Here is a 13,400-nt window from a genome sequence, read left to right on the forward strand (position 1 = left end):
TTGACCCTGACCCTGACCCTCCGGTTCTGATAAGCAGTCTCTGACCATATCCCGTGGTCAAAATAGAATGACGAAGCATAATACCTCGACAAGTAATATTTACAGTGATGAGTCTACAGCCAGAAATATCTCAATCTCTGTGTTTCTTCCCCCTGGGACCTAATAGTGAATGGATGTGGTGGTTTCGCCCAACGGGCTTTCCCTGTAAGTGTTTATGCATAGATCGACGGAAATAGTATATGTAAAATAGTTTTTATTTTCAATATATTCTTAGAAATCTTTATAAATATTGCACTGCGTTGATTAAGTGGGACTCACGTCCCCTTCGGATGGTCTTTATATTGCACATCGATATTCTACGATTTAGATCTTACAGATAAATTCACACTTGATGTTCTATTAGTAGGAACTTAAGGCTAGAAATAGATTACGTTTCGCAAGATAATTAAACGATGCTTTGGCGATGCGAGTAATTGTCTTGGGAAACATAAGCCGTATGCTGGAGTACGAGTATATGTTTATGCAGATAGAGTATTAGTATGTATGTTATGTGTATGTTTTATGTGTATGCTTATGTGCTATGTACAATGTACATCATAATTAACACTGGTTCGAGAGTATTAGATTCAACATCTATGGCAAATACCCCAACGAGTCCTCGAGAGAGGCGCTCACAGCCCGCATCGACTGGTAGCTGCCCATGCGGCTCCGGCTGACGTTGCTCCGGATGGAGGCCGCCTTCTCAATGGCCTTGATATTGATCAGCAGATTGTCGGCGCTGCACGCCTTCTGCGCAGCTCCCACGCTACCAGGTCCCAGGGGCATGGCCATGGAAAGTCCATTGGCACCCACCCGGTCCGTGCTAAAGGAATCGCGCGCCCGGTAAGACGACTTCCGGGAGGAGGCATATGAACGGCAACTGCCGTTGGCGGCCCGCATCGATTTCTGGATCTGCATGGGCGGGCACAGGCTCTTGATGTCCGTCGTCTGGCTCAGCTTCATGTCCGCAAAGACGGCAGCTGCCTCTACGCTCTTCTTTACGCTCAGCGCCTCGTGCGGCTGGACGGGCTTGCTGTTGCCGCTGATGCTGAAGAGCTCGTAGTCCAGGCCCAGCTTCTCGGAGGGCTTACCCTTCCGAGACACCCCCCCACCCGGCCTGGGAGCCTTGCGCTGCTGGGAAAGGGAATCCTCGCTGATGGCTGCCGCTGCCAAGGCCCGCTGCCGGCGGTGGGTGCGCTTGCAGTAGCACTTGCTGGCGCTGATGCAGCTGTCGGAGTCGCACGAGGTGGTCGTCTCCGAGCGGGAGTTTGCCGAGTCGTGCTCCAGAGTGCTGGCCGGCTCCTCTTCAACCATGGAGCAGTAACACTTGTCATCCGACTTGCACGAGATCAGCGAGTGGCGGTTGTTGGCTACTGTTCCGGCATTGACCACAGGATTGACAGGCCCCGAGGGTTTCCTCGAGTTGGCCATGGCCATAGTGCGCTCGTTCTTCTGCCGCAGCTTGTGGTTCAGGTGCTCTGTGCGCAGGCTGCAGTAGCAGCGATCGGCCGAGGCGCAGGTGCAAGACTCGGAGTCGTAGCTGCACTCGGAGCAGGAGACGTATCTGCACAATGAATGGGAGTATTAGGGAAAACAGTGGGCAGAATTTTCCCATTAAAGCCTACCCGCTGCTGCTGTTCCTGTTGAGTCCCTGCAGGGCGTGCTCATTCCGCACCACGGATACATCTGAGCCACTGGTGGCCGCCCGATTCCGTTGATGCTGCTGCTGTTGCTGGACGTGGCTGATGGGGGGTCCGATAATGATGGGGGCACTAATCTTGCGCTTGCCCTGGCTGTCGAGGGTGGCCGCCTCCTTGGGTCGTGGGCTCGACTTCTCCAACTTGGCGCGGCACGAGCGGAACTGTCCAAGCTGGAACATTTTCTTCAAGCTCTTTGTGCCGAAGAAGCTGCTCTTCGACTTCTTCTGCGGATGGAAGAGATTACATTTGCATTGAATTTGTCCACGCAATCCTATAGACATCGTCTTTCCGCTCACCTGTGACCCATTGACGCTGGCCTTGCGCTTCTGCTTTTTCTTCTTCTGGCGGCGCATGATGTTCTTGGAGCGCTGAAAGAGCTCGTCCTGGGTAAGAGTGACGGCTAGCTTGAGCAGGAACTCCTTGTAGATGGGCTTTAGGTCGTTGAAGGACATGCCGTCGGCATCGATAATGGCATACAGAATGTCGTCCAGGGAGTGGAGGTTCTCGTGCAGACGAAATTCATTGAACAGCTCGCTGAAACCAAGTGGGGAACTAGAAGCACAATTCAAACGATGCCAATCAACCAAACCAAACCTTCTCACCCAAAATGCAATCAATCTACCACCAGCACCCAGGCCAGGAGCGCACTCCACAGACCAGCTGCGTGGCCTTCCTGGCCCCAAGAGCTTGGTGATAATACTCACCCTCCTCCACCACCACCGCCCAACTTGCCCGAGTGACGGCGTGCCGCTCTCGACTTGTAGCGGGTCAGACCTCCGGTGTTCAAGAAGCTGCCGGATCTTGGTATGGCCACGCGCGTCAGAATGTCCCCGCTGGCCGCCTCGCCGCCGCCACCGCCTGCACCAACAGCCCCCACTAGATCCGCACCCTTGTAGGCGCCACTGGATGCTCCGGATGCCACTGGCTTTTTGCTGTGATGGCCATGTTGGTGCAGGCGGTTCACGTGTCCGTTGCTGCAGATAATGCTGCCATTGCGCGAAGGGCTTCCTTTGTATCCGGAACCGGGCACCGTTGTGGGCACTGGAGGGGCGCGCTTGGACTTGTGGGACTTGCGCTTGCGCTCCTCCGTGGACGTTTCCACCTCGGCGGCCTCGTTGATGACGTTACTGTTGGAGCTGAGCGAGATGCTGGAGACCCTCTTCTTGCGGACGGAGCGGGAAGGCGTGCCGGATACTCCGGTACCCGCGCGAAAGGAACTGCGTCGCCCACTGGCACTGGGCGTGATCTGGGAGCGGGACAGGTAGTTGGAGCTGGTCATGGCCGAGCTGCTGGCGATGCTGATGCAGCTGACTCCGTTCTGCTGGCGCGGCGTCCGGCGTTTCGTGCTGCGGTGCGAGTTGGTGCTAACGTGGGCCATCAGGCTCTGGTAGAGGGTGGCCGCTATCACGATGGCGTCCTCGGTGCTCTTGCAGATGAAGCCGTGGCACTCGAGGATCTTGGGAGAGCTAGCGGATCGCATGACAACCGCAAAGATGGGGGCATGGACGTGTATGCTGTGCTCCACAGCCATTTGCTCACTTGAACTGGGGATTACAGGATTGGAGTTTGATTACGGTCCTGGCTTCGAGCTTCGAGGCAACCTGAGACTCACCTTAGAGGCTGAAACAGGGCAGTCTTGTCTATATTTTCGGGATCGGTGATCAGTGGCAGGAAGGCGGCTCCGCCATCGTCGGCGGAGATTACAAACTTCACCGCCGACCACACGGCAATGTTGTGAAATGGAGTAATGTGGGCCTCACTCTCGTCCGGGCCGCTTCCTCCTTTTGGGATTGGCACAGAGCTGATCTTCACCCGCAATCCTGTGGCACAAATATCCAACGATCCCGAGCTGAGCCTCTGCAGGATATACCATAACCCCAATTGAGATTCCAGAATATCTTTTACTTGATCCATTTACTTACCTTCTTGGTAACCTCACTGAGGTACAGTTGCCTCAGGGGCTCCTGCAGTCCCTGGAGACTCGTCACCTTGTCTTTTAGCGGCAGGGAGCCCAGGCAGGTGACATCGAAGCTGCTGGTGGCGTCCTTGGCCACGTCCGTGAAGAGCTGCTCGATCTGGGCCTGCACACTGTTGCTGATCCGCTGCACATCCTTCTTGGCCGCCTCGGCCAGCACCTTGGCCGACTCGCTGGACTCCTGCAGGAAGCTGCTCTTGGCCCCCGAGGTGCTGGCCAACTCACTACGCCCATACATGATGATGGAGCGCGTGCGATGCGATCCCCGGGGATCGTCGAGGCGGCTGCTTCGCATTGATCTACGTAATGGGCGGGCGGGATAACAAATTATCAGAATTGGATCATAGAAACAGGTATAAAGTTTGGTATAGAAATTTCTTGCTGGAGGGGTATGTAAATGTAAAGTTTCATCTATTTAAAATAGTTTAAATTGTTGCATTTAATGGCCACCATCAGCTTTTTTAATGGTTATTTGCAAGCCAACAACACTTTCGGGGCCTCCACTCTCTGCTGTGTGACAAAACGGTTACATTTTTTGTGAAAGTTTGACTGATTAAAGCAAACTAACCATAGATTAGCATATTAGACTCGGACTAGTGATTGGAGACTGTCTGCTTGTGTGTGAACTCGTAGAGTTGGCATTCGATGGGCCACATCCTGGTGGCGCCATCGCCATCCCATCCACACAGACAATAGCCCAGGGAGCTCTAGTGGAGATGTATTGGCAATGGCCAGGTCCAGGTCCAGGTCCAATGGACCCCCCTGCCCCCTGCCGAATGCAGCTTAAGGTGTTCCCAATACCAGATTCTGTTTACCGCTAACTGACACAAAATCGGAAATGGTCATTTCCATAGAACGTCGCAGCGTCGGCAGCCGAGAGTTTTGAATGGGAATGAAGATGAGTGGAGTGGAGTGGAGTGGAGAATGCTGGCCTCTGGAGAAGAGTCGTGGTTTTCTTTTTCAATCAATTAAGCAGTTCGCTGCGCGAATGTGTGTCAGCGGTGGAATATTTAAGCATAGAGCAAGTGCCGATCCGATCCGATGTGACCAAAGACTCAAATTATTCTATTTTTCCATCTCCCTCTGTCGTTCTTGCCCCTCTCTTTCTACACAGCTGTTGGTTGCAGCTCTTTCTCTCACAGACAATATCGTTTTTAATTTTTGAACTAACTGTGCTTTTTTGTTGCTTATGGAAATGCAAAACGGTAAAAGAAACATTCAGTGGTCTTCCAAAATCAGTCTCTCTCTATTTCTGTATCTGTATCTGTGTCTCGTTTATGTATCTGTATCTCGCTTCTGTGGTTTCGAGAACGAAAGTGCTAAGCTCGAAACGAAATTAATATGTGGATATGATATCGAGAGCGAAGCTAATGAGTGGACACACCTACTGGAAATCCATCAGATATGATTGATATTTTTGATCTTAATTAATTTTCTAATGGGGACTCACCTGGAATCGTCAAACATTAGATCGATCTTCAGTTTGTATATCGAATTTCGACTGACACTCGAATTGTTTTCGAGCTGGTCGCCGTCCAAGAGCCGAAAGCCGGAAGAGTTGCTGTTGCTGTTGCTGCTGCCGGTCGCTGGTTTGCCCCGCGCCCGCACGGAACTCATTTTGGGTATGGCCACTGCGGATTGGGAGTCCACTTTGCAGGTGACCATCCTCAATGTCTGCCCGTGGATTAACACTTGCGGAATGCACTGGCAGTTGCAAATCTTTATCTCACTATTTTACTTTTTTTGCCTTGGGATTTGTTTGTACCGTTAAATTTCTGCTCAAATTAGCGATAAAATGCAATTCAATTATGCCCAATCCAATGAACGCTAATTTTTAACATGTTAGCGAAACAATCGCCCGCTGCTGCTGCTGCTGTTGTTGCACGAGACTTGGTATCACACTTTGCATAGGGCTAACACTCTGGCCATTTCCATTTCCATTTGCAGCGATTCAGATGGAGATGCGGACGCGTCTCGGAAATGTTGCATGCCGCGCTCGGATGTGGCGATCATCATTCACTCGTGCTGGCTCATTAATTAGCTGCAAGCAAAACCAAATACCGACAAATTGTACATACGTATGAGTAATATTTGTTTTTGGGGGGGACTACAATTAGATTAAGCCACAAGTACAGGCCATAGCCGGGGTCTGTCCATGAGGAACAATGTATTGCAAAATCATTATTAAACCACTTTTTATGCTGATTGTTTCTTTTTCTCTTGCCACTTTTTGGGGCTGTTTCGGCTGATAAATTGCCCCATGAAATGCAATTGTTGTATCGGAAAATGTTAGTTATGCTCAACACACACACACACACACACAGTCACAGCGGGGCAGGCGGCGGCCCCAGATACGTACGAGCCACAAGGCGAGCGCGTTAATTCGGCTGCATCTATGAGATACTTTCACTGTGGAGATATTTTTGCGGTAATTAGCAAATGCCGCTTGGAGCACAAGGTACACACTCTCACGAACTAAACGTAATCACAATCATATCATATAGCCACACATTTGGAAAAGCCATTTACTTGTGCCTTATTGAACTCCAATTCCACTGCACCACGGCCCAAATTTGGCCAACTCCAATGCACTTCACTGGCTTTGGCTCTAAGTTTGTATAATCCAAAATGCTGTAATTCGGTTTTGGATCTCGAAACCGGGCATCTGAGTTTGTTGAATGCCACAGAGCGACTGGCCGCACGGAGCCGCTGCTGAAATGTCGATGCGCGTCAAAAGCACAACCGAAGCCCGACGAGCGCTGGCTTACGACTGACTTCAGGCGTCCGAAGAAAGAAAGAAATGGCCAAATGGCCCAGGCCAAGACTGCGCACCGGGAGAGTGGTGGCCCACACGAGTAACAATATCATCTCTGGCGTAAGTGGGTAGCGCAGCACAATGAGAATGCCTGTCCGATCCCGCTCCCCGTCTGCCCATCTGTATCTCTGTCTGACTTTGTATCTGTTTTGGCTTTAACCAACTACAAAATGACAGATCCAATGCGTTGATGGAGACGAACGGGTTCGAGAGACAGTTGCTTTTCAACACCGCAACAACAATCACCTGCCCAATGCTGACCTGACACTGAAGATTCGATTATTATATGTTATTATCGGCTTGCGTATATGCGTTTGAACAGACATTTGCATATGTGAATGTCGCAGCATTTGCGTAAAGATTTCGGGGTATATTGCAGTCAGTCTCCCACAAACCTCGGCGCCTCCGGGGGCTGGCTGACTGCAATTAAACCTCTCGTTTGGGTCCCAAGTGCCGGCGGACCCGGGTTTTGCCATTTGCGCAAGCGCAGAAGCTGTGACGGCGCGAGAGGCGGCAAGGGAGCCCCCAAGAGTGAAGGCATTTTCGAAATCAATGACCGTGGTCAAGTCTTACGATAATTGGTGCTGCCTGCCCGTGGGCCATTGTGTGTGTTGCTGTTGTGTGCACTATCGTAAAATGCATTCAAAGAGCACAGCACAGCCACACCTGGAAGCTGAGAATACTTTGAGGGGAGACCCTAATGGGATAGCAATAACTATCCACATGCATGCGAGCAATTACTCGGATGATCCCGAATTTGAATTTTAAATTTTAAAGAAGAACACATGTAGTTTTCGACGAGAGATCCCTCTGACAAAATAAACACGAACAATAAATATTTCTACGGGCTATATGTTTAATAAAATAAGCCTAGGCATTGCTAATGAAATCTGAGTTGCTTGTGGTCGTAATTCAATGGTGATTTCAATTAAAAAGCCCGCTACCATTTCACTAATAATAAAAAGCCCATAAAAATCTATCACTGTAGATACATCAAAACTTTCCTTTGTACGGTTCGAGCGATTTCCATTTCAAATGTTTGATCTACTGGCAATTAATAGCACACATGTGGGTCTGTGCCTGAGTGTGTTTCGATCCGAAGTTGTCAATGTTGTCGGTTTTATTCATGAGATAACAGTAACAACTACTCCAAATTGGTCTACCCTAAGACAAAAGAGGAAAAACGAGCTGTGAAGCCTGGCAGGGCCAGAAAACTCTTACTTTTATGGCTCCTCCGACGGGTCTATCTTTAATGGAACTAACGAAAACGGTCGATCAGATGGCCTACAGATGATAGCGCAGAACAGGGCTGAGCATTTTCGTTTTCAACGGTTTATTCAAATTTCTAGAATTTTCTTTTGTGCGTGTGCTGAGAGCTTTTACTTTTAACAGAATTTTCCCCTAAACAAATTTGATGGCTAAACCGTTAACTGCACCTGCAGTCGGTGGTGGTGTTGATAGGTGATGTGATTTATTTAACAAATAACATCATATTATCATCATATCATGATCATCACTTTCTCTATTCAATTTACGGGGATGTTGCTTCTGCTGCTGGGGTTTCTGTATTTTCTGTTTTAGGTTTTCTGCTGGCAGTGCCAACGGCAGCGGCAACTATTTCAAAAATTAGTCGTATTTTTTTTTGCTCTCCGCCTGCCTACAAGATGCAGGCAAGCTTGAAGATACAGATACAACGCACAGCACAGGGTTGGCCTGGTACTCGGGGATCGGCAGAGGTAGAGGTAGAGTGATTCGCTTGATTCCTTTGCGCTCGTCTTGTGCCCAGCACTGCGTATCTGGCATGAGCACCGAGCACTGTACACTGGCAAAAATGCTTGCCCACCACGAATATCTTTCTAGCCAATGGGGAAAATAGAGAACTGCAGCTAAACAATGACTCCAAAAAGTAGTCAAGACTATTTCCACAGTGTTTCGGAGTGGACAAGTTCTGCAAATTATTCAAAACATTTTTCCACAAAAACATTGCGCAATTAAAGTTTCATGACTTTCCCTGACTTCGCTCCGACATAATCTCTCTCGCGGATGACTTTCTTTGTAGAATCACGGCCAGATGGAGATATAAGATACTTGGTTGGGCACAGATACTCGCTCATAGATATGCCCTACTGTGCCCCATGTGGCTCCATTCATTCATTCGTAGCAGCGCTGGCAGCGACGCTGGCGTTGCGTCACGATCCCAATCGGAGGCGAGACACGAAAAGCGGAGCTTTGTGCAGACACAGGGCAAACAATAATTGTCACATTGTCACATTCTCCGCTCGCACACGCTCCACTCATCCCATCCATCCATCCATCCTATTCGGGTGGAGCTGGGGCCACGGCAGCGGGTGGTTAAAAAGAAATTAATTTTGCGGTTTCTTTGTGTACATTTTGTATTGGTTGCAAAAACGTTGTTAACGATCTGGTGGCTACGTGACCCAAACACCCGACCACAGGCACACGATCACAACTACTGACCCAAAGAGGTGAAGATTTTAAATCCTGACAATGAGCAACAAAATGTATCTTACATAAAAGATATAAACCAAAAATGTCATGAGTATGCATATCAGAGAAATCATTACGTTGTCATTCGTAATGGATATGCGGTATTTACATGTCATATGTGGGGAATATATAAGAAATATGTAGGAGATTAATCCCTAATTGGGATAACATCCTACCTTTTAAAGCTAAGGATTTCTCTGCCCTTTCATCGTATCTTTGACTCTTTTTTTTTAAACTAAATCTAAGCATGAAAATCTTTCGGACAAGGAGAGTTATGGACACTTTAACGAACAATGCCCCCGCCATAAGGTGAGCATTACGGCGTAGATAATGAAATCCAACAAAGAAATTGCTCAAAAGAGCGTGACGCTAGGCGCTGCTGTTCATGAACTCTGCGCCATAAATTGCCATAAGCATTTGCATTTGCATACCACACATCCAAAGCCATAGCCCATCCCTAGTTGGGGGCCCCTTAGCGGTGTCTAGTCACGAATATTCTGATGGAAATTCTTTATGGGCGAATTTTTGGCTTTTAATTGGTACTTCCAAACATTTTCCATCCTTTCTTGACTTTCATTTATTTCGGTCAGCTGGGTTCAAATGGCGCGTGCTTTGTGGGGGCGCGAGGCGCCGACAGCCAACAGACCACTGCCACAGCAACGGGCAGAGAGGTATAGGAATAGAGCTGTAAATGATTGGAGTTAAGTATCTGCATTGACACCATCAGATTGCCGGCTAACTGTTGTGCTGCTCGGAGAGAGCCGTTCCGTTCCTCTAGAAGATAAGATCATAATTCTACTGCCCACCTGGCCCATTGGTCTGTCTGGCCAAGATAATTGTTTTCTTGTCATTTATCGCATTTGAGGGAAAGTTTGCACTTCTCAGAAGGTACTCGTACGAGAAAAGTATACGCTTCTTTTTTTATTACCATTCATAATTATGAGGCTCAATCCCAGTGATCATTGGGGTCGATGGGTAAATGTAAATTAAGGGCTACTGCCTCTACTGACTGCGGATTACTGTAATTGTTTCTATTTTTGGATTGAGAGCCTAAGGTACGATCGTTAAGACCTTGCGGGGAGATACCAATAGCTGATTGAGCTTTTGGCTTTCATTGTAATTGCAATTATAATTGTAACTGTAATTGCCATGAATTATGGATAGTCTTAGTCCTAGTCTCACGACTGTGATGCATTGCCCAAAGAAACGTTCTTCCAGCACACTTCTTAGAATGCTTCATTAGCACATTCTAAGATCCCGATAAAGAGATTGTTGGATAGCGGTAAACTGGTGATTGGAAATGGCTCAACGCACGATTATTTTCGCATCTACTATTCGTATCAGAGAACAAGACACATACAAGCCAGATCCAGTCGAGGAGTTATGGCTGTGACCCACCTTCAGAAGTGGAAACAAGTTGCAATTGCAGCTGGAAACAAACTGCGCACCGATGCTCCAGTTTCTGAACCGCGGACCTGTCACGCAGACCCCAGCCAGCATCCAGCAGACGCGATCAGAGGAGAAAATCGGAAAATAATTGCAAGAAAACTCGAGATCCCTCCTAGAAAGAAGCGCGCGCGGGCTCGGACAACAATTGCGGCCAACGGACAATCCCAGGTAACGTTTCGTAAGTAGGAAACTTGAACGAGTTTAGCAGGAAAAATGACTGGTCGATCTTGATTTGTTTGTCGCCGTCACTACCTAGCTACCTACTGAAGAAGCTACAGAAGCTACTGTCAGCACCAGCAGATAAAATCCCGCTAATCGAATAAGTGTTTACTTGTCTTTTAATAAGGCTTATATGGCTTTCCAGGCAGTCCCCGTCTAGTTGCTGTTTGCTAGGCCATTCTGGGACAGAAGAATGTCTTGTCTACAAGTAATTATGATCCCAACAGAATAGATTTAATTGGTTTGCATTCAAGTAATAACGACTATCCAGTAGAGCTATAAGTTCTTTCTTTCGCAAATCAATGATCGATGGGATGTCTTAAGATATAATTGTTAGCTGTCTTACCTCTTCTGTAATGCTGCCACAATATTATCCATCCAAAAATAAGTTCATGATTTGTTAAATTTTCGGTTTTGCACATTTATCAAAGCAATTTTGAAAAGAAAACTTTCTATCACCAAAGTACAGCAAATTCTTGCATTGTAGCATATGATTATTTCCCCCAAACGATTCGGTCACGTTCCTATTCTGGAGACAACGACAACACTTTCGTTTCGTTTGAGCAGTTGCCAAGTGGTGGGATGCCGTAGATAATTTACATTTTCCAACCGAGAAAATGCCAGGAAAATCACTGCCGAAGCCCGAAGCAGAAGTAAAAGCAGCGACCAGAGCGCGCGAAGTCAATAACGAGACTAACCGCTGAAGAGCGATTGGATGAAGCTCAGAGCTGAGGCTAGACCTGGAGCCAGAGCTTAGGCCACGGCTAGAGCCGACTCGATGCAGAGACACAGCCAGAGGCAGCGGCGGCACCACTGCAGTGGCCAGTTTTTTGTTTTTGGGTCGAATTTTCGAAGCTGCAGCCGCATGGCATGCGTGGAGCTGCTGGACCCACTGCCGACAGCTGATGGGGATTAGCTAAAATTTCGACTTGCAATCGTACCCTGTGGCGGCTCATGATCCTAATTGTGACACTGATATGCCCAATTTGCCATGCTTATGTCAACACACAATCACCAAACTGGCACCCAAACAGGACTTAGTTCATGCAAATATGATAAAACCCAGAGAAGACCTAATGAAGTACCAGTGTCCTGTCTTTGTGGAGCAGGTCAGGTCAGGATTGCCTCTCGTCCACCTTGACTCGATCTCGAAGCCCAATTTCCATGGCCGAAAAGTGGAAAAACCTGCGTGGACAGAACAGAGTGCCCCAAATTGCACTGTGCTCATTCGCAAGGCAAATCTTTGACCAATATTTGAGTGCACCGTTAGACTGGCAAAGGCAGTGGCTCAAGGCGCTCGGCTAGAATTAATTCATGTTTTTGGCCGGACCATCGATAACTCGTGGCCGCGCGCATATTCATGGCAGCTGCATGGAGCTGCATCAAAAAGGAAACAGGTTCGCCATGCTCCATTGGGCAAAATGGGTCAATCGCCCCAGAACCTCGCCGCAGATCCGAACAAGTGTCAGGTTTTGCCTCGGCCCCGCAAAATATGAAGTTGCTCATCTCCTTTGTGCCGCCTCGAAACTGGGCCACGCCACCATCGAGCGGCAGTTCTAGTTCGATTCGGGGGATTTAGTGAAGCAATTGGAGACAGGCGGCCTGATGCCTGCTTAGAAATGTGTCGCGTCGCACATAAACGGGAACATAAAATAGCATTTACCGTAAACGGCCCGACTGACTCCTTACATGCAACGACCCATTTGATATTGGATAAGCTGCCTGCCCCACAGCTACAGTCGCAGTCACATTGGCCTGTCTGGCAGACAGATGCCCATTCGACTGGATTCGACAGCTACTGATGCCATTCGAAAAGTGTTTCAAGATGGGATAACACTGGTCGCTCACACATTTGTGTATGCGGATGTGGTTAAAGAAATGCTTGTTTGGTATCGGCACGAATGGATTTCATTAATCATCATTGCGATTATACAACAGATTGTAAGCCATAATAATTAGATAACTTATGAGGCTCAGCATAGAACTGAGCTCTTTTTGATAGCATGACCAATAGACACAATAGTAAAAGTAATCAGCATTTCGTTATATGAATTATGATAAAATCTACTTAGTGGGGGTCACCATTTTATGTGCTCCTTTTAAACAAATGTATGTGCAATAATGGATAATTATATAGACCCAACAATAAATCCATCAGAATACAAACAAACTGCGCTCTATCACATCCTTACTGGAACGAGGTGGTCCCCTGGCAATTATGTGGAGCGTATCTTACCGTAGATCATGGCTTAGAGAGCATTAGGTCGTCCATTTTTGGTACACATTGGCCCAACAGACTACTTAACAAAACCTCCTCAAGAAAACATCTCGAATAGAGTCAAATTTGTCTAATTTTTCCAAGGTCGGATCGAAGACCCCAGCAGCTAGTACTCTTTAAATACATTAGGTTAAGCATTAGTATACTATACTAATTTTTTAAATGTATTCATATTTTTATAGATTAATGCAATTTCCATATCGTTGCATGTAAAACAAATTGTGTGAATAACGAACATCGGTACCTGCTAGAGTACCTAGCAAAAATGTGTAGAATCCAACATACTTTTAGGCTGGATGAAAAATATCTGTCTTTGCTTTAAAGTAGAGAAAGTGTATAATGGAGGACACAGACCTTGACTGTACTATTACTATAAACTACTATTTGTTGGTGCTTTTAAAAATGTATACCCTTATT

The 13,400-nt window shown here is 47.5% G+C and overlaps 1 protein-coding gene across 1 annotated transcript; it reads right to left on the reverse strand.

Annotated features, from left to right (window-relative positions):
- Positions 1-283: 283 nt before the first annotated feature.
- Positions 284-5,446, reverse strand: LOC108154525. Its single transcript, XM_017284824.2, has 7 exons — positions 5,165-5,446; positions 3,662-4,013; positions 3,352-3,596; positions 2,444-3,283; positions 2,036-2,333; positions 1,665-1,963; positions 284-1,603 (listed from the first exon to the last, which is right to left on the reverse strand). Exons 1-7 carry the CDS (start codon positions 5,377-5,379, stop codon positions 634-636), a joined length of 3,219 nt encoding a protein of 1,072 aa, XP_017140313.1. The 5' UTR covers positions 5,380-5,446; the 3' UTR covers positions 284-633.
- Positions 5,447-13,400: the final 7,954 nt, after the last annotated feature.

Source organism: Drosophila miranda, chromosome 2, assembly GCF_003369915.1.
Source record: "Drosophila miranda strain MSH22 chromosome 2, D.miranda_PacBio2.1, whole genome shotgun sequence".
Classification (NCBI taxonomy): domain Eukaryota; kingdom Metazoa; phylum Arthropoda; class Insecta; order Diptera; family Drosophilidae; genus Drosophila; species Drosophila miranda.